General features: G+C 34.1%; 1 protein-coding gene across 1 annotated transcript; it reads right to left on the bottom strand.

Annotated features, from left to right (window-relative positions):
• Positions 1–2,146: 2,146 nt before the first annotated feature.
• Positions 2,147–21,691, bottom strand: LOC145586418 (protein CASP-like). Its single transcript, XM_081643260.1, has 19 exons — positions 21,301–21,691; positions 21,029–21,139; positions 20,753–20,931; positions 19,900–20,049; positions 19,119–19,207; positions 15,147–15,256; positions 12,470–12,564; positions 12,139–12,194; positions 11,159–11,324; positions 9,342–9,434; positions 6,136–6,264; positions 5,882–6,001; positions 5,433–5,513; positions 4,853–4,960; positions 4,511–4,654; positions 4,330–4,431; positions 3,428–3,507; positions 2,673–2,765; positions 2,147–2,591 (listed from the first exon to the last, which is right to left on the bottom strand). Exons 1-19 carry the CDS (start codon positions 21,386–21,388, stop codon positions 2,540–2,542), a joined length of 2,046 nt encoding a protein of 681 aa, XP_081499386.1. The 5' UTR covers positions 21,389–21,691; the 3' UTR covers positions 2,147–2,539.
• Between the last annotated feature and the right edge of the window lie 200 nt (positions 21,692–21,891).

Below are 21,891 nucleotides of genomic sequence, written 5' to 3'. Positions count from 1 at the left end.
ATTTCATTGGAAAGAAAATTTCAATATCTATCCAACCATATAAGATTTGGATAAAGATTACGAGCCACGAAAATAGAATCTGAATATATTCCATTTCGTACAAAACAAGGATTATCAAAAGGAGTAGTTTTATTCAATTTCAAACTCTTTGAAACATAATTATCAATCCTCACTCCATTAGGATTTAAGAGAACCTTCTAGAGTATTCTAGAAGATTATAATCAATCCTAATAGCTTTAGGAATGATAATTAATAATAGGCCCTTCTCTAGATCATTGGGCCGTATGTAAGAACCAAACCGGACCCAGTTTAGTATTTTGACCATAACTTCCTCATTATTCATCGGAATTGGGCTTATAATATATCGTTGGAAAGATCTTTTTAAGCCCCATCCAACTACACTATTATTGGACCCATATCATGGACCAATCTAAACTGGAATGCACGTTTTTCATAAATAGGGTAAAAAAAGAAATATTTTCAAAAACAAAAAAAGAGATATTTTAATAAAACATCCTCATCACTAGACTTTTCACATTTTCACTTCGTTCGATAATCAAGTGACATGAAAGGTATTAATCACTGGGTTTGGTTTTGGGGAGACACATTTGGTGTCTACAATTAGCAACTTCTGGCAGTAACTAATATCATGGATATTCTCACCTCGAGGAACATTTTTATTTATTTTTTATTTTTTGTAAAATTATTAATTTGTTTAGGAACTTTATTATTTAATTAGTTTTTGTTATAATTAACTTTTGTGTAACATTTTTCTAGAGACTTCTACATTTGAATTTCAATTACACTATTTTTAAAATTGAGAGTTTCTAAACTATGTACTCTCTCCATTCTTTTTTGTTCAACACTCTTGTATTTTATGCGATCTTTAGTGCATATGATTGACCAATTACAGCTTTAATTACATACTAATGTAAATTATGAAAAACTAATACTACATATTTAGATACTACACTTTAAAATGATTCTAACAAGATCACAAATTATAATAAACTAATACTACATATTTAGATACTACACTTTAAAATGATTCTAACAAGATCACAAATTATAATGTTTTTTTTCAGTTCCCCCCCCCCTTTTTTTGAATAGTGATCCAACCCCATGAATAATCTGTGAGTATAACATTAATGAACAGAGGTAATACTTTGTATAATTTACCGTTGTGAAAAAATAATAATACAAAAACTTTTGCATGCCCCCGGTTTACAATAATTTTATTGTACATCGAACATTTTTACGAAAAGTGACCCTTTTTTCTTAAAAAAGTAACCCTTTTTTTTTGTACAAAAGTGACCCCTTTTTTGTACAAAAATGACCCATATTTTTACAAAAATGACCCTTTTTTCCACAAAAGAGATACTTTATTTCATAAGAGTGACCCCCTTTTTTTTTCTTCACAAAAGTGACCTTTTTTTCCACAAAAATGACCCTTTTTCACAAAAACAGAGTATCAAAATCAACATAAATAAACACAAAATTAACAATAGTCATGAAAAAAAGTACAATCACTCAAACAAATCAAACTAATAAAGATGGAGATCACATAACAACAAAAAAATAAAATAATAAAAGAATTAATCAAGAGTTATGACATTATCATTGATATAGTGAACTTTATCAATTCATCTCGTAGGTCGTAACCCCAAATCAACCCAGAAAAGTAGTGAAGAAACAAAACCTAGTTATTGTAGTATCTATCATTTCTCACAATTGATATAGAATTAAAGGGAAAAACAATTGAATTGATTTTGAGTTATATAGATTGGTGTATATTGGGAATCGATTGGGATGAGAGAGAAAGTGGAAAGAATTAAGAAATTTTCATTAAAATTTGAGAAAGAGAAGATTTCACAGTAGTGCAAAGGAGTGATTTTTTTTAGTAGAGGAAGATGGTCGATGTCGTCAAGTATCAGTTTTTTTATTAGCTGCTATATACTTGAAGAGGAAGATGGATCTTGAAAGAGAAAGGAAAAAGAAGTAAAAGTAGTAAGTCTCTGACCATTCAATAATTGACTGTAAATCGGACTTTTTGTAAAGTTTGTGATAATAATAAAAATATCTTTTTTCAAACTATTAAACCCACTTTCTCGAATTTTACCCCAAATCAACTAACATATTACCTCGTCAAAAAAAAAAAAAAAAAAAAAAAAACCCTACATATTACAATTTGTACCCCTTTCATCAATATACATATGGCAAAACAATGACCAGTTAAGATCGAGTATTAATTTGCCAGGACAAACACCTATAACACTTTGTATTATACATCTTATTCTTTCCAGTGTACAACAAAACACCCAAATTCGACATATGATAGTGATACACTAAAATTGCACCATACAAGAAAACTGTGTGAAAAATGGTAAGCTATCATGATCTGTAAATTCCTAAACTCTGAAAATGAGCAAATTATATGATAGTGATGTAATAATTTATATACACTAAAATTTGTGATTTTTGTCATGATTCCTGTCCCATATGCACAAGGATGTGCTTACTTAACAAACTAGATCCATGTTTAGAGAGCGTGTGGCAGAATGGTTTCTCCAACTGTTTCTTCAGCGCCATGACTGCAATAGGGGATTGGAAGAAATATAATTAGTAAAAACCAATATGCAGAGTGATGAAAAAGATTGGTTATATCAGAGTACCTTAAATGACTCAGAGCAGACATCCTGTATAGACAAGTAAAAACTAGGATATGTAACCCAATTGTGTAGAAGAATGCAAAAGTCCGAGCATATCTGCAACCAGCAAGTTTTGTTTAGTTCACCAACATTATAACGTTGATTTTAATGTTGATGAAAAAAAGAGGAATTTTAATGTTGGGATTCCCAGAAAAAGGCACGAGAAATATTACTGAGTATTTCCAGCCAAGAGCATTATATTTTTTGGTACACAAAATTTACATGCTGCAGATAAAAGTAGGAAAGAAAGGCAACCAACCAGAATACATTTTCAATAGTTGCATACAAATGTTAGAAATAAGAATGCAAATGACCAAAGGTATCAAGCAAAATATATGTTCAATCAATGAACGAAAGGAGCTACTTCTGCATATATGACCTAAGGAGGTAAAAAAGTTCAGTGATGCAGCATTGCAGCCAGTTAGCATGTATCTGATGAGGCATATACGTGGCGGAAAACAGCAATTACAATTTGAAGTGCACTCAAGCTAAAAAAAATAAAGTGAAAAAATCTTAATCTCTCTTGATTCATAAATCTAGATTTAATTTTAATCCCTGAATCTTCCAAAATTGCATTCATGGTTCCAAAAGATTTATTTCAATCAGAATTTGATTATTCATCATGCTGGGGAATCCCTGCTCAGCATCCATGGCATTTAGACACAACCTTATAGAGATGTGACATAATATTACATAAAACCTAGCATAAGAAAGCATACTTGTTGCCAAGAAGGAAACGCCCACTGGTAAGGGTTATTTTGTCTCTGAGACCCAACTCCTTGTACCTTTGATCCCGCTCCTGTAGATTAAAAAAAAACAGCATAAAACATGCAGTTTAAGATTGATAAATCAGCAAACAAAATAGCAAGAGAAAAGTACGAAAGAATCAATGGTCCAACTCTCTCTATCCCTTCCCTCTTTTAGTCTCTCATCTTCCCAAGTGCAGCAATTATAGCTACATTCCCTTAGGATGAGTATTATGAGGAATTGAGAAAACATTGACCTCAAGGAACATACTTTAGGATGCATAGACAAACTAACCAAATGGGTATATTTGTGGATAATGCCATGACTTTACTAGTCCCAATTGACACATACCCTAAAATGTATAGAACAAATTTACAAATCTTAAACAAAAACTTCACAGAAACTTCAAATTATAAGAAAGTAATAAATTTTAGCCATCTAGCATAAGGACATTCCTTCGAACCCTTCTTCAACTAATTATATATTTGTCAAATATGGCCTCTTTCATTGTCCTATTTAGATAGTCAATTTCAAGTTTCCATAACTATTTAATACTTCTTCCATTCCCCTAATATTGCAACAATTACCATTTTTAGAAGTTTTACAAATAGTGCAACATTTCCTTATTTGTGCATGCTTTTCTTTTTATCTCTCATCACAAGGGTCTCTAATTCTATTTTTCTCTCTCCTCAATCCTCATCTTAAAAAATCCATGCAATACAATGGTGCAATATTAAGAGAATGGAGGAAGTATTAGTTGTGACTTTGTGAGTGTAATTTCAGCCCGTGAATTGAAAATTTGTCAATTAATTATAATTCTTATTTATAACTTTTACTGGTTTCTGAAAAAAAAAATGAAGAGAGTAAGATTTACCTTTTTGGAGAAAGCTGCAAAAGGATTAATATCCTCCTCATAAATCTTCTTATACTTGGACTCGACATCAGAGCTCATGCCACTTTCTAGATCATCAGAGCCCTATATTTATGATACAAAAGGATTTACTCTGGTGACCTGAGAAAAAGGAAACACATATTATACCTGGTATATAACACACCTTCTTTGACCCTCTAGATATCACTTTCTCATGATTGTAGTCTTGGACATATCGGATCTTCCCATAAAGTTTTACATTGTCTGCTTTTGTTTTCTCCAGTTCTTCTGTCAGTTTCCGATTCTTGTCCTTCAACTGCCTTACTTCCTGTAAGATAGCAAGTTGGAGCATTATTCTAGCAAGAAATCTTTGCAAGATGTTATCATGAGCAATCAAAATTTGAACAAGAGGAAAACTGCTTTAACTTTATCAATTTACAACTACCACCTAAAAATATTAAAGATGAGAGGCAAAGGCTAATAAAGAAGAAACCAGGGGAAATAGTACAATGGTGAAGCAACTTACTTCTTCAGTCTCACGGAGTCGAGCTCGGAATCTATCCCTCTGATTACAAATCACCTTAAGCATTGAACTTTGGTCCTGATCAGCAGAAGTCTGCTTCTGTTCTGCACTCTGATCAATTCACAGTCATGCACTAGTGAGATACAACATAGGAATCTGGAAAAGCAACATACTCTAAAATAGGCATCTATAATTTAAAACAAAATTTCAAAATGAAAAATAACGTATAAAATTCCCAAGGTCATTTGTTCCATTGTGTCCTCACTAAAGTCCGTTTTGAAATCGCCATGATAGTTCATATTACCAGAATGTTTCATAGAGTTTAGAGGGACAAAGTGAACAGATGATGCATTGAAATTGGGAACTCACGTATTATTCAATTATGCAAACAACCAATTTAATATCTCAGAAAGCATCACAAATGCACTGGCACAAATAAAAAAATCACAAAAAATATATGAATCAAACAGTATTAAAAATTCTAAAATAGTAAAGATAACCTCAATGACAAGGTATTTTCTAAATAAGAGAAGTGATAAGCATTCACCCAAAAAAATCCTACAAAATTAAACTACTAGCATACCTCAGATGGCTCAGTAGAAACAGACTCTGAAAGATCCCAATCATTAAACAATGAGCCTCTCCTCTCTTTAGAGTTATATCCCTGCATTGCATATTTACAAATATAATTATAAAATACTATGTTCAATCATAAAGAGGTCTGTAAGAAAATATATAGATTATACAAAGTTATATTGAACGGTTGTCGATTATGAAGGTTGAACACTTGATCTTCGTCCATGTAAACATACCAGCTAGCAATAAGTTAAAAGCTAGCTTGAGAAAATTTAAAAGAGCTTATTGATAAAATTTTTGTATACCATTTTTGTTAATTCTCTAAAAACAAAGAACAAACATTCTTGAAAAAGTAATTATCAGTTTCCCCCAAAGAAAAACTTGTCGCAGCACATTAATTATCACTATTCTCAAATAGCACTTCTGATTAACCAAAAACCAATATTGAACATGTACCTTCAATATATCATCTTCAAGCTTCTGAATTAGTTTTTGCTGTTCATCAACCTTAGCATTAAGTTCTGATACCTTTGCTTCAGCAGCTTCAAGGAATGATGTTTTCTCAGACAGTTTTACCTAAGAAGGAAAAATAATATCACAGAACAATCAATAAAATAAGCAAATCTTTAAATGCTCCTCTTACTTTTCAAAGTGAAATAAAAGGCAAATAGAGAATTATCTTATCAAATGAAGTTATGAATTATTCATACCTTCAACTGAGTGAGTTCGTGTTCCATTTTTCTGTTTTTGTCGAGCAACAAAGATTCCAATTTGCTCATCTCTTCCCCACTTGTGGCTATTTCCCAATCTTCAGCCTCAATAGAATTGTAACCCACTGCCTATATAATAATCAAAGAACAGTTCAGACACACAAAATCAAGCCATTAGCATGGCTCTCAGACAGAAAAATGAAATTAAGAATATGTTAAAGAGAAAAAATAAAGAGATATTAGAGGTAGAAGGCTTTTCATTCATTGTGGACTCTTCTGAGAAATAATATTTAAATAAGAAATATACACTAACAATTGCATAGATCATCACTTGGAGAACTTGATACAATAATGTAATGAAATTGTCATGCAGCTGAAGCAATAAAATGAAAATCTACAATTCCACAAGAAAAAGAGTCTATTTAAGGTGACAGCTGTAAGTTTCTTCAAAAGAGAGCTTCACATTTCAAATTTCTCTCTTCAGGTTAAGATCATTGTTTGCTAGATTCAAGAGAACCAGAAATTTGCACCAATTACCAAGATGGTAACAAGTCATCAATTCATAACTCGAATAAAAGAAACCACATGGTCCTCATGTAATTAGTTGTGGTGATAAGAGGTTGACCAATTTTCTACGCTTAAGCTTTCTGACCACTTGTTTTTCAGATCATAGGGAGGTGAAAAAACAGATTCTTCATGCCAATTGTTTTGGGTATTTTCAAGCTTCAACAATGAGTTTCAGGAAAGCAAAACAAGGAGATCCCTTGGCAAACAGCTTCTTCAGCCATCTTGTTGGCAATGTGGTCGTAGCTAAGAACTCCTATACTGGGGTGCCCTTGGCAAATTTCCTTGAGTGAAATACTGTGTTCCAGCCTCCCTATGGGCTCATTGTTTCTAACGGCCCATATGGTACACATTACAATAGTGGTAATGAATTTCAATATGATTTTGGAACACAAGTCTTGTATAAATGTCCATCTAATGGAACTCTATCCTCATTTATGGTTTTCCTTGAGCCATTCATACTCGCCCCTATAGTCTAGTAACAGTAATTTATGAAGAGGAGACAAGTTTGGGGATGGACAAGATTTTCCCTTAGTTTTAAAAGGCGCAAGGCGCACCAAGGCGCAAAGGGTCCTTGCAGCCTAGGCGCAAGGCGCAAGGCGAAGGCACGCGCCTTTTGTATGCAAGGCGCATGTATTTAGATATTTATTTCAAATTATTTTTTACTTTGATTGTACTTAATACCAATTAAAAAGATTCATAATAAATTAAATAATGATATATGCTTAGTTTTAAAAAGCGCGAGGCCCACCGAGGCGCAGAGGGTCCCTGGAGCCTAGGCGCAAAGCGCAAAGCGAAAGCGCACGCCTCTTGAATATGAGTCGCAAATTTTTACGTAGTGCTGTTTTGAAGAAATTTTACAGCTTTTTTGTTATTATTTCTCTTAGAATACTTAAATTTAAGCATAATAAATAATTTAAACTATTTTTTTTGGTCAAAAAAAGGGAAGGTGGTCAGGTCACGTGATTAACAGTAAAAAAAAAAAGGAGGAGCAGGCTTTTTGGTAATAATAATAATAATAAATAAAATAAAAAAATAATAAAGAATAAAGACTTTACTTTATTGAAGGTGGGTAGAGAGAGTCAGAGTCTCAGAGACCGCATAGGAGAGAGAATAAGAAGCACCAGAAAAAGAAAGAATGGAGAAGAGTCTGGATCGAAGAGAGAGAATAGAAGCAAAAAAAAAAAAAACATACCTGGTTTGCTTCACCGATGCCGGCCGCCAGTATGTCTGCTGCCGGAAACCACCGGGACTGATCTCCGGCTGTCTGCCGTAGCAGAACCCACCAATTTTTCAATTGCAAAGCAACCCGTAAATTAGGGTTTTTAAAAAATTAGGGCTTTTAAATTGGGGGTCAAAAAGAGGTGATTTCATTCAATTAACGAGGGGCTTTTGCTCGAATTATCTCTCTAAAGATTGGGTTAGCTTTAATTTGGAAAAAAATGTGTTTTTTTTAGACAAAAATTAATCCAAATCCCCTTTTCTCACGCCTCTTAAACGTAAGGCGGCTCAGGCGCTGCGCCTTACGCCTTGGTGGAGGCGGTCTGAGGCGCGCGCCTTCTGGAATGCGCGACGCCTAGGAAGGCTGAGGCGTTTTGACCTGCGCATCGCGTCGCCTTGCGCCTCAACAGCGCCTAGGCGCGCTTTTTAAAACTAAGGATATATGTAAAGCTAAGGTAGTCTGAATTTGAAAAAATGTCCATCATTCTTCAATTTATAACTTAAATATTAGTTATTTTCCTTCAGGCGCAAAGGCGCGCCTTACTAAAGGTGCTTTGAGGCGCACGAGGCGCGCGCCTTCCGTAGGTGACTGAGCCTCGCCTAGCTAAAGCCCATTCCCAGAGCCTGGGAGCGAGGCGCGCTTTTTAAAACCAAGGATTTTCCATGAGCGTTGTCATGCAAATTTCCTTTGTTCTATAAATATTGCAACATGTAAACTTTTAAGATTCCCAACACACAACTTTAACTATTATCATCCCTAGTAATCTTTAAATAAAAGTTATAAGACTTGAATAAACTGAAAGTATCAAGACCAATCTAACAGGATCCACATGACTGAGTTTATACATATAAAAAAGAAAAGATGGTCAAATGAAAGTATGTGTATGTATTAATGGTCAAATGGGAGTATGTGAATGTATTAATGGCCAAACGTTGCAATGTTTATGGAACAGAGTAAGTGTAAATAATTATCACTACCACCAAAAAAGCAAGCTATCAGGACATCACCTAGATTCTATTTGCCTGAAGTGAACACAATTGAAGCTCCATACATTCTTGTGTAAGAAGTGTTCTACCCTCCTATAGGCTCATAGGTCTAGGGTCATCCCCTCAAATGTATGTGTCGACGTAGAGAGATTAAGGTTACTTGTTTTTCTCCTTAATTGGAAGACTCTTGGTCCTATCACTTCTAAACATTTCTTTTCCAATATTTTTTACCTTAGCTAAATCTGTATATAGACGCTTAGGTGCATAGAGACAGCAATAGCATTTAATGCTTATAAAATTTTTCAGCAAAGGCTGCTTGGCTTTTTATAAAACAAAAGGAGGTGGCATGGGGCTGTAATAAAATATAATGTACTAGTGTATAGATTAGCATATATATTATATCAGTCATCACAATAAAGTAGAGATGAAATAACCTGCAAAATTTTGACTTTTTTGCGCAAATCTTCAACCAATTTAGAAGTTGGTCGAGCCTGCAGCTCTTTCTTTAGCTCCTCAAGGGCAGTCTCCTGTGAATCCAAGAGTATTAAAATCCAATAAACAACCAAAAAGGTCCACATGTGATATTAAGGGAGGAACAAAAAGATATTGGTTAATAATGATATTAAGAAAATACTAAATATGGAAAATGAAAATTATCAACATTGAAAGATATATTTATGCCCCAAGTTGATCTAAGATAATAAAATTTAAAACCGAGGCCTAAACTAAATTACACTAAACATATCATTCATTATAATTTTCATCTCCCTATCCACAAAAACCAATACTTAGGAAAGTACTTTGAGCCTCAGAGGACCTTTAAACATTATGACCATTCCACTATGGCTGATTCGTCAGCTAATAAGAATTTAAAGTATGTTGAATATAGACCACTTAATCAGAAGCATTGAGCCTATTCCACTTCATGAAATGAATGGGGCACTCACCAAAAGTTTAAGTTTGGTTCTTCTTGAAAAAAATTAATCAAAAGCATTGAGCCTATGTACTTGAAGAAATTGTCCTAAAAGGAAGGCTAAGGCTCTGTTTAGTTCACCTAAATTATCCTAATATGATCTAGTCTAAGTTTTTCCTGATTTGATCTGAAATATGAAATAAGTCCAAAAATAAGGTGAACTAAATAGGCCTAAGTTTGGTTTTCCTTCTTAAAAATCTTACTTCTACCCAATGTTGTTGGGAATTTAGGAATTTGCATCTTCTTTTTCTACTGCCTACACGTATCCTTAACTTCACTTCCAAAGTTCACTCAGAATTCAATTTATGGAAATCTCATATATGGGTTACAAACTTACAATCCCACTTCAATGGTAGGGAAGTGTAAATATATTTATTGCTCAAAATTTTAAAATTTTAACGGACTCCGTTACACTATAGAATTTATTTAGAATCGACCTCTTAGTTTATTTTGTATATCAACAAAACCAAAATAAAAGGCAAAATAAACAAATCAAATGCCCCTTTTCACCTATCTTCTCTCCCTTCTCCTTTATTTCGATTGACACACTCTTACTACCCCACTTCTATAAAAATGTTCTGCTGTCCTTTCACCAGTCACCAGAAATAGCCACCAGCTACAGAAGAAAACAAGCAAACCCTTATCAGTTGCAATCCTGGAGCAACCATATGCCTGAAGGCTTGCCTCTTAATTTCTATCAAGCAAAGCCTTGATTAAACAAATCCAGGGTTTTCCGTGTGAACCCTATATCTAAAGAGATGGACTGCAATTTGTGAGAAGCAAGAGGAGAAAGTTTTTTATTTGTTATTTTTTACAGAGACTAAGATGTTCCAGGATGGCAGTTGCTAGGGTTCGCAAGCAAGAGTAAAGATAAAGGTATGGTTAGTAAATCTTGAGAAAATAATGCACTAATCAACTCTTTTAAATTAGGTTTGTAATTAATCTCCAATGACTCCAACCAGCTTTGGTTACTAACATGTTCCTCCTGCTCAAGAGCAAAATAATGGATTCCAAGCAACGGAATGGAATTGTTATTTTTTTTTTCGAACCTAAAACCAGTTATGAAATGCTATAATCCAAACATTTATACCCTACGTTGGCCACAAACAATATTCATTATCAAACAAAAATTTTGCTTCATTTCAAAAATCATAAACTGAAATTTTCGAAAACAGTTTCAGTTTATGAAAATGAGAATTTGTTAAAAAAACATGAATAAACTAAATTACCAGAACATTTAGATAATATAATGCAAATTTGAAACCATGACACAATTACCTTTTCATGAAGGAGAGCATTTAGTTTCTTGGTTTCAGAAATATGATGTTCCCTCTCATTTGATAAAGTGGTCTCAACTCTATGAAGTTCCATATTCAATTCAGATATAATCTTCTCCTTTGCACTCAAAGAGTTCTCAAGAGCACTATTTGGATCCTCAGTGTCACTGCAAACAAGAAAGATAGAATAGTTTGGACAATATGAAATTAAAATGACCTTAAAATAAAATTGCATTATTATAAAAGCATTTCATTATTGAGCATATTTAAAAGCCTTTCCAAATTTGATTAAAAAAAAAAAAAAAAAAAAAGACCCAAAGAAGGGAAGAAGAATGAAATCCATCACTAAAAAAACAAGGACATGTAAGGCAAATTTCCCCAGAAAGCCATATAAAAGTAAACCTTACCCTTCCAAATTATCAGGTAGTAAAATATCAGTGGTCAATTCCAAAGTCCCAAAATGAAATGAAAAAAATCCAAATAATTCATAACTGATTCTTTTTTCACTTCCTCTCTTTTCAAATCAACTTGTTAGGAGGAAAAAGGGATAGTCGGAAGTAGGGTAAAAATACTTATTCCAATTTTTTGTGTAGTTCCACATAGAGGCTTGAACTTTTTAAAACCAAACACCACTTTCCAAAAATTCATATTGATCCACTCCAACCATGAAATTCTAACCATCATCAAGCAGGGCGGGTAAAAAAACAGCTTTACTGCCCTTATTTCTCCCACAACAAACAAACAAGAACGATACAAAAAAATAGATAATGCCCTTCCAAAAATGGAACATAAATCTCAACCTAGACAATTTGACCTTTCTGCAGTATATCATGTCTATGATATCCAAGTTTCTTTCAAACCAACTAAACATGTCAAATATTTCCCTAGATAAAATGACAATTTCATGGTAAATGATTTATTTTATTTGAAATAAAGTATGGTAGAAGTTCACAATAATACAGATTAAAGCCTATTGCTCACCTTTTCTTGTTTTCACTATCTTCATTTGCAGACTGTAATTGAGATCGTAGATGTCCCTGAAATGAAAATGTGGGACAGAAAGTTAACATGGAGATATCCTTAATAAAATCAATGAATTATTATTCTGGTTTAAAGTAGGTACATAATTAAAAGAAGCATGCACCACATGGAGATACCCTTAATAGAATCAATGAATTATTATTCTGGTTTAAACCAGGTACATAATTAAATGAAGAATGCACCACTGCTCAAAAACTTAAAAAACAACAAATGAGATTCTAGAGTAATCAAAATACTCCAGATTTCTCCAGTAGCACATGAGATGATTTACCTTCTCTCTCTCAAGACTTAGAAGTCGGCTTTGAGCACGTTCAACTTCATCCATCAAAAGACTAAGTTCTGACTGCTTTGTTGCTGTCTCCTCCTCTGCAATTCAAGTAGAGTTAGAGGAACAAATCTCCAAACAAAAGCATGCTGATAAACAGTATTCATCATAAACCCAAAGAAAACATAAAATCAACCGAACAAGTGTAAAATATATGTAAATCTACACGTACTTAAGTAATACATGGCTTACACTATCAAAATACATGGAGCCTAAGCAGGCATAGATTAAGGTTAGATGCTTAGAGCTATCTAATTATTTACTTCAGAACCATTAAAAAGAAAAAACCTCAAATGCAAACTTCATAGGCTAAAAAAAATTTGCACACAACTACCCACAATTTTTGAATTTTTATGCTCACTTGACGTAATTATTTATCTTCCATCTCTTCCAGCATCATCAAATAATTTTGTTTCATTACTATTTTTATATTAGATAAGTTTTTTTTAAATTAATACTCTCTCCATTCCTTAATGTTCGTCCCACTTAACTTTTTTGCATTATTTCCAATGCACGTATTTGAGCTTGAACACATCTAAACAAATCTAACAAGATCTCGAGAGATTATGCTTATCTAATACTTCATCTGATTCTATTTACTTAACTAACATTTTTAAAATGGAGATGTCATATTACTTGACTCATACTATATTTGGTAAGCTTTGGTAGACTCGTTATCTAAATTACCCTCATAAAGTGCATATGGGGAGAACTTTTGGGGTAATCAAATACGCCATGTGCAACAAGGGCCACAAACTACAATTACTCTCCTCAAATATTGTACCAAAGGCTATGGGACAAGTAAATAGAAATGGAGGAAGTATTTATTATAACTTTCATTGTTAAAGTTTCTCTCCTCAAATTGAAGATTCCAAATGGGACAAACTAAAAAGAACAAAAGGCAAAGTTTGATGTTTAGCGTGTACTGAGTTACTTGTATGCCAAAAACTTAGAGCGAACGATACATGTATTGGTTTGATGAGTGATCATGGTTTCATATCTAGGCTGATAATGTAACGTACATATCAACTTCCCAACTTTACAAAATAATATTTCTTAGGGAAATTCTCTTTGGTACTCGTGTTTGGGGTTGCGGGGTTTAGGTTTGGAGTTGGTGGCTGGGCGTGTGTGTTGGTGGCTGTGTGTTGGGTTCCGGTGGGCGGTGGGGATGGGGTGGTCTGAAATGGGAGAGGGTGGGGCTGATTTTCTGAATTTTTTTTTTGTTTTTTTCTTTTTGTTATTTTTTTTTAATTTTTTTTTGTTTTTTAATAACTAAAAAATAATTAACCTATTAATGGCTAACACGTGGCATATAACTTACAATAACCGGTCATCAATAGGTAATGAATCTGTTGGAAAAGGTGGGGTATAAAGGTTGGATTTTTGAGGAATAAAACGAACGTTGGATTTTTAGAAGGGAAAAGTGCAAAGGTTGGATTTTTCTTTTCCATTTTTCCTAAAATATATCATTAATGTTATGATTAATATATTTTAATAATTAATGGTTGCCAAAGATAATTAAGTTTTTTGCATTTCACCAAAGAGAAAATTAAAAAAATTAGAGTACCAAAGAAATTTTCCCTATTTCTTAAGTCATAAACTCATAACTCACAACGGACTATTACATATAGATTTAGATAGAACTGAGAGGACCTAATTGAAAACCAATATGGGCCAATATAGGCCAATAAGGCTAACACTACCAAGTCTTTCTATATCATCACAATAAAGCACCACTTCTTACAAGTGCAGCCATTAGTCCATTACTACAACAGCAATCATTACCACAATTCAAACCCTGGATTGTTAGATATGAGATGTGCAAAAACTTCATCTAGAATCGACTACATATATAGGTTTTAGTAAAATATAAATATGATACAACAGATTTAGATGACCTAATCCCCAAAAAGATGAAGTGTTGAACAACTGTAAGCTACACTTTAGCTTAGTCACGAATGAGGATATTTAATGGTTCAAATCAAAGCAATTTCATGTAAATAACTGATGACTTTTAATTTAGGGCTCTAATAAATGTAATTTCCAAGTAATTAAATGAGGGCTTTCACTAATTTTGACTTCAAAGCCAAGCTTTAGTGTCTTTTATTAGTTCTAACCTTTGTCTCTTCTCACTCTAATATGGACAACAAGAGACATTGAACAACTGTAAGAGGTGCCTCTTGAACAACCAAGGACACCAAGTGTGCAAGATGCAAGCTGGTAGTTCCTCGCACTTGAGGCACACTTTAAAAACTTAAGGAAAAAATAAGCTCTTCTTTAGAAAGTACGAAGCGAAATTGTCATCTTAGTGTCACACTGTCACTTAATGTCTTAAATAATGTCTACCAAAGAAATACTTCAAGGATAATAAAAAATGAGCCTATATTATTATTTTTTATCATTTCATTTTCTCATTGACACCGACATTGGTAGTGCATTATCTTCCCAAGGAACAAGGGAGAACGGGGTAGGGGAATGGAGGCTAACATGAAAAAAAATTATGCTGCGTTAAACCATCTAGATCATGCTCAAATACAATTTGCACGGTAAGGTCCAAGCAGTGCAATGAATATTTTCCTTGGCAAGTAAAATAACTTTTATAATCTTGAGGAAAAGAGAGTACCTGATTGAGCACGGAGCTCAAACAACTGACTCTGGGCAAGTTCATGCAACTTTTGCATTGTTGTGACACTTTCTTTAGCTTGCCGTAATTGGTCCTGTAGAGACTGTTCTCTGCAACGAATAGGAGATAACAAGTCTCAATGATAGTACAAAGTTAAAAAGCTTGCTTGCATCATGTTTGCAACATAAATCTAATCAGAATTCAGAAGCAGAAATTTTCAGCCTATTTCTGCTATCTTTTGGCATTAAAAGCTTGCTTGGGGAAGTCAATAAGAACCTCAGCTCACAACCTTAAGGTCACGGGGTTGAATCCTGCTAGCTACAGAAGCTAGAAGGTGGCAAAGTCCTTACCTTGGATGGTAGGGCCCTGGCCCTGGCTCCTCTGGCCTGTTCATTACCTTTTAGATTTTCTTTTGGAATTTATACCCTTAATCCCAGACAACAGTCATATATCATGCTTAATTAACAACAGCAATGTAAAAACATATAAATTCCAGATAAAGGAAAATTCTCTTTTTCCACAATGTGTCTATTTGCTATTTTGTTTTACCTCTTCTATAGATGTACATGTACTTATAGCTCTCTAGCAGTCATCCATTATCAAAGAAGGCCATCTGTATTCTTCCCTGCCCAAACCATTTGCACCAGGTGGTGTTACACTTACACTGTTACTGCTTCTATTAACCAACTTTTAAGAAGTAAGTTCAGCCAAGATGTTTCATAAGGCTCTGACTATATGAATGTAACAAAGAAAATAGAGAACACACATGGTAAAGCTACAACATAATTCAATCAATTTCTTAAGTTAAACGAGAACTTTTATATTTGTTAATTAAGCCTACCAAACGGCTACAAAACGGGTGACAGAAATTAATGAGAAAATGGGCCTTGTTGCATTTCAGTTCATTATTTCCTTCAACAAACAAGAAAAGATCTGATTACTAAGGTTGAACTTCATAAACATACTCTAATTTTGAGGGCTCTAATCGCTCTGCAAGAGATGATACATAGAAGACCAGTGGAATCAAGAATACACACAAATTAGAGCATTAAGATACAACTGAAGAAATTATACAACAAATGATAAATGAGTCACAGAATTGGAGGATTACTTCAAGCACATTTGTGAGACAAGCATATCGAGTTGCCATATGCTGCATGATATTTCATGCTGGAATACTGAATAGATACAAGTGATTTGCAACCCAATAAGGTGATTTTGTCAGAGGTACTAGTGACCTCACAAATAAGGTGACTAAAGTGATCTTAAATGGATAAGAAAAAGGAAAAATTGACAGGAATAATCCCAACTTTGCCTCATTCGCTCAAAATAATCCCAACTTTGCCACAAAAATAATCCCAACTTTGCCTCATTCGCTCAAAATAATCTCAAGGCGAAGAAGGTCAGATCCGGCAGCAACACCTTGTTTTTCCTCTTCGTTATCACGCCCGGTGGTGGTTTCGAGTTTGTTGGTTGATGGGTGGGAGCTTTTGGGTCAGGTTGTTGTGGTTGGGATGTAGTGTTTGGGTTACGGTGGTTGTGGTAGAGGTAGGTGTGGAGCTGGTTGTGGCTCAGGGGAGGTAGGGTGGTGGAAGTGGTTGGGTTGGTGGTGGCTAAGGTGATTTGCAATCTTAATTTGGTTTTTTTAAAATATTTTGAAAGTAATTATTTTTAAAATTGTTAGTTTTAAATTAGTTAATTAAGTGTTATTTTATAACAAATAATCATTTTTAAAAAAAATCTTATTATTGACCAATCACGTGGTGATACATGTAAAATATTATTTTTTTTTTTAAAAAAAATTACCCACTCAACAAGTTAACGGTCACTTGGGACCATTGGAAGCAGATTCATATTAAAGTTCAGATTGTTAAAAAATAATCGAAAGTTGGGATTATTTTGGGCGAATGTGGCAAAGTTGGGATTATTCTTGTCAATTTTTCCTAAGAAAAATAATAAAAGTACTCTTCGATAGAAGACACTAAAAAGGTAGAAAAGACGCAAGAAAAGTACAGGGTAATGTACTAATGTGAACAATCAGAATTGAAAGATGATCTCGTGCCAAATATGTCCAACAATGGCCCTTGATAAATTACAAGGCACCCTAAGATCCACATCCAGTGTTTTAGGGTGGTTTGCATGCCTCCTATACAAGTCATAGAGCCACAGCACGTAATCCAAAAAAAGGAACCCAAAATTGCCAATGCCTTCTTTTTATCTCTTGCTCTTGTGTACTCACCAACTCTCTATTTAGCATAATGCCAAATTAATGATATACTCCATATTACGTTGTGAGGATACAGAATTTTTTTAGAATTTTCCTTTTTCATGTAAACCGCTGAAGTTAGGTAGCATAAAAGTTTGTTAGAAATGTTAGAGAGCATGACTCCCTCTGGTTCTTTGGATCATAGACTTAGGCTATGGGAAAGGGATTCTTTTAATACTTTTGGTGTAGTTCCATTTACAAACACCCAATAGCAACTGCTACTGTTAAATTCCGTTGTCTCAAGATTTTAGTTGTGAGTTCAGCTCCAAGTGGAATTGGCAGCCACAGCCTCTAAGAACATCTCTCTTAAAAAGATTTTTTTTAAAATCAAATTATGTACTCCCTCAATCCCTTATCTACAAGTCTATTTCCCATTTTTCATGGGAATTAAGAAACTTACATATTCCTTAAAACCCATGATTGGGAAGTACAAATATGCATGTGGGGTTAGAGAGAGATAGAGAGATAGAGAGAAAGAAAAGGTAGTCGGTAATTAATGAAGAGATGGAGAGAGAGAGAGAGAGAGAGAGAGAGAGAGTTGAAAAATAATGTCAAAAGTTCCAAAAAAATAAAAGAAAAATAATGACAACTCATCAAAAAGAGGGAAAATAATCAAAAAGTACATTCTTTAAATAGAAATAGGTATTAAGGGATGGAGGGAGTAATTATCTTTTTTATAAGAGGACACTTTGTCCACTGGATGGTAGAACTTAATCGCTTACTAGATCTTTTACATAAGTGCTATTCCACAACACAATGAAAAATTATGGTGCAACAAAGATTTACATTCAACACTTCTATAGAGATTTACTTCTCAAGTAATTTTGATCAAAGAGAAGCCTAAAGAATTCATTGTCAAACTTCTGAGCACTCATTATATTACAAGAGGATATGCACAACTGTTATCCCCATGGTTCGAAAAAGCGGTTCGAGCACGGTTTCGGTCGCGATTGCGGTAACGTGTCACGGTAACAGTATTGATACGGTTATCGCGGATGTTGAGACCGAATTTTAGTTTTATAATTTTATATGTTTTATTAAAATTACAACTCAAAAATTTAAAAATTAATATTTTGATCTTTATCTAATAATTAAAGTTCCGTATTATTTTCAATTATTAGTTCAATTCCTATAAACTAAATTGTCTTAACGGTAAGTTATGGTAACACACTAACACATAAATAAAGAGTAAAAAGAAAACAACTTGTTAAGTTACTGGAGTAGGTCAAAAGTAAAAAGTAATGGTTTATAAAATGACGCTTGTCCCACATGGGCCACATCCCAACTCTCACCTATCTAACAGCTCATTGGTCACCTCACACCCCTCTCAAAGCACCCCTCTCTCTCTCTCCTCTTCCTGCCCTTCTCTCTCTCCTTTTCTTTCTGTTTTTCAATGGAGTCAGAAGAAAAAATCACGAATTTATGCGATATCTCAGACAATTCATAGTTATATCGGTGTACCGGCCGATTCGGGCCAAAAATGCGGTGTATTTTAATAACCCGCATCAAATCACTCAATCTCGGTTCGGTAAAATTGAAAACCGCTACATCTCGGCCGATACGTTATGATACGGCTGCATTTTTGAACCCTGGTTATCCCACCTCTCAGCCTCGCAAAAGAGAGTTCAACAGTCGTATAGGTCTAGATGACAGGTACTAAAAACCAAATTTTAATATGTAATAAAGATATTAGATTATCTAAATACCGTTCTTTAAGGACTTCCATCGTCTTCTGGTTCTCTTCTGCCAAACTTCGCTGCTTCATTTCCACTATTTCCTTTACTTTTTCTTCCATCTGAAGGTTTACCAAACAAAAGATAATAATTGGAAAAAAAAAAAAAAAAAAAAAAAAAAAAAAAAAAGGATACTAGAGGCAACAAACGTAAGGAAAAAAAAAAAACCACAATTTTTAATTTTAATTTCGCAAATGATTTTCCATATTAGAAGTGAATGTTTCACCTGCTACTCTACCATTGATATGCAAACACATACCCAGGCTTCTCCAAAATTTTATAAACTATCCATCATCAACAGCATAAGGATATCCATTTTTCCTTCTTTACTTTGTAAATATAGCCTAATTTCCAGTGGAATAAAGATTCCGACGTTAACGTAAACACACAAGGGATGAGGTTTGTTAGATCTGGCATGTGGCATTAAATTTGGCAAGAGAGAAATATTTGATATAAATAACAAATACTTCCTTTGTTTTTTTAGTTGACACTTTTCTATTATCACGTTTGCCAACGCATGTTTTTAACACTTAATAACTTCAATTATCAACATTGTAAAATTATAAAAAGTGGATATTAATAAAATATACATATAGACGATTCAAACAAGATCCCACGTGATTATATTTTATCGTATGTATGAATCACAAAAGTGGTCAAAGTATAGCGTGTGAATAGTGTAAAAGACAAACAGTGTCAACTAAAAAAACGGAGGAAGTACACTGCAAAAGAGAAAGCATCCTAAAAAATACACCTGTTGCTCTAATTGACGATTGCGCTCTTCGAGCCTCCTTATTGTTGCCTGTTGATTTTTCAAATGTGCCGATTCAGCCCTAAATTCCTCAAGCTCAACTTTCATTTTTCTGTTCTCAGACTCCAGTTCAGAAATTTTAATATCTTGGTCCTGCATGGAGTTAGATATTAGTGAACAGATACTCTACAAACATAAGCGTGAGACCAAACAAACATCATCAACTCCGAATAAGATACTAGTCATGGATAGAAAACCACTAATCCCAATAGTACTTTGTATAACATAATAAATCTTGAAGATCAATTCTTAGTTCTTACGAAGTGGTGTTGACCACTCACAGTACTTACCAATGCAATTTCTAATCAAAGAATATTCTTCTCATATACAAAGGATAGGCATGCATAAGACCCACAAACTAGATAGGCATACGACACAAAGAAAGTGACCGAATCCGCAACAAAACACATGATTTGCATTTGCATATATAGACTACAGAGAAATACAGTTATAGCAGAAGATTGCCTCGCCTGATACAGAAAGAACAATGTAACAACTGTGAAACTTTTCCATTTAAAACCTATGGTCAAGGCAAACATGTGGGGGAGTGAATTTACAAATTCGGTGAAAACAATAAAACCCTAAAATATGAAGAAGATGAAAGGAATTTGGACTTGAAAATATAGAAAAGACAAAGGAGGAAAGAAAACTCAAGTTAATGCACTACGAGTCTATGAGGGCTAACTTCCCCACACATTAGTCCAAAATCTATAAATTAGCATAAATTCCATATGAAACATTCAGTGAGGAGACTAAATTTCAACATAAGATCTTAAAAGATCAAATAAGCACTCACAGCAATTGATGCAAGAGCAGGAAAAGGATCTGGAGCCTCATAGAGTTTCTGGTAGATATTAAGAAATGCATTTTCTCCGAATTTCGCACGCTTAGTTAGGTTATCAACTTCTTCCTGATATCCCTTAAGCAATGAATTAAATAAATTCAGTTTTTCCTCGGCCGAAGCTTTCTTGAAGCCTGCCCAAGTACAGTACAAACAACCATAAACCTACATGTTTCTACGAATTCGAATACAATTACTACAATTTCAACAAGTAGTGAGAGAAATTACAACCTCGAGTGCTCTCGGCGAGTTTACGCCGATTCTTCTGGCTATTCTCCTGATTTTCAGCAATTCGAAGCCCTTGTTCATCCAACAAACTCTTTTCCTTCTCTAAATCAAACTCTGCATTGAATATTCATCCAGTAAAACCCTAATTAAACGATCAAACTAACAATTTCCTCTACAATAACCCTAAAATCAATCGACGAATCATAAATCATCCAATTAAATCGAAATGCAGCATTAAAAATGAAAAAAAAAAAAAATGAAATCAGGAAAAATACCTTTCCAGAAATTGGCGACAACAGAAACAGGAGAAGCAGAAGATGAAGTCGAAATTTCTCTCTCCAATCCACTCGGTGGAACCTCCATTGATGATTTCGGATCTGCAACAAATGGAGGAATCCAAGGGTTTTGTGATCACGATTGATTCTGACTTCGATCGATTAATCTCCAACAATGTAAGAATTTCTGGATTTGTGAGTGAACTTCGAACGAGAATTAGCGCGGGAAGTTAAAAATTAAGATCTGATTGAAGAATTAGGAAGTAGTTTTGGCTGTTTTGGCAACAAAAATGTATCTGGTGCTGCATTTCATCGTCATATTTTGGCTGCAAAATGATCCTTACTCATACAAAGTGTTACTCCATCATTAACTTTTGCGTGCCAAATTTTAACATAGGTTGTCAATCGGGTTAGTTAAGTCGGGTTGGATTCGGATTGGTTCATGTGTTGAGAATTGGTGAACTACTATTAAGTACTAATTATGACTCTATGAGTAGAGATGTCGGTGGGGTGGGTCAAATAGATCCCGGCTTAGCTGGTAGTGGGGCGAAGATGTGGATAAAAACCATACTCATCGGATGATGGGTCGGT

Source organism: Chenopodium album, chromosome 2 (genome assembly GCF_948465745.1).
Source record: "Chenopodium album chromosome 2, dcCheAlbu1.1, whole genome shotgun sequence".
Classification (NCBI taxonomy): domain Eukaryota; kingdom Viridiplantae; phylum Streptophyta; class Magnoliopsida; order Caryophyllales; family Amaranthaceae; genus Chenopodium; species Chenopodium album.
The sequence above is the reverse complement of the archived record's forward strand: the minus strand, read 5'-3'. Positions and strand labels throughout refer to the sequence as shown.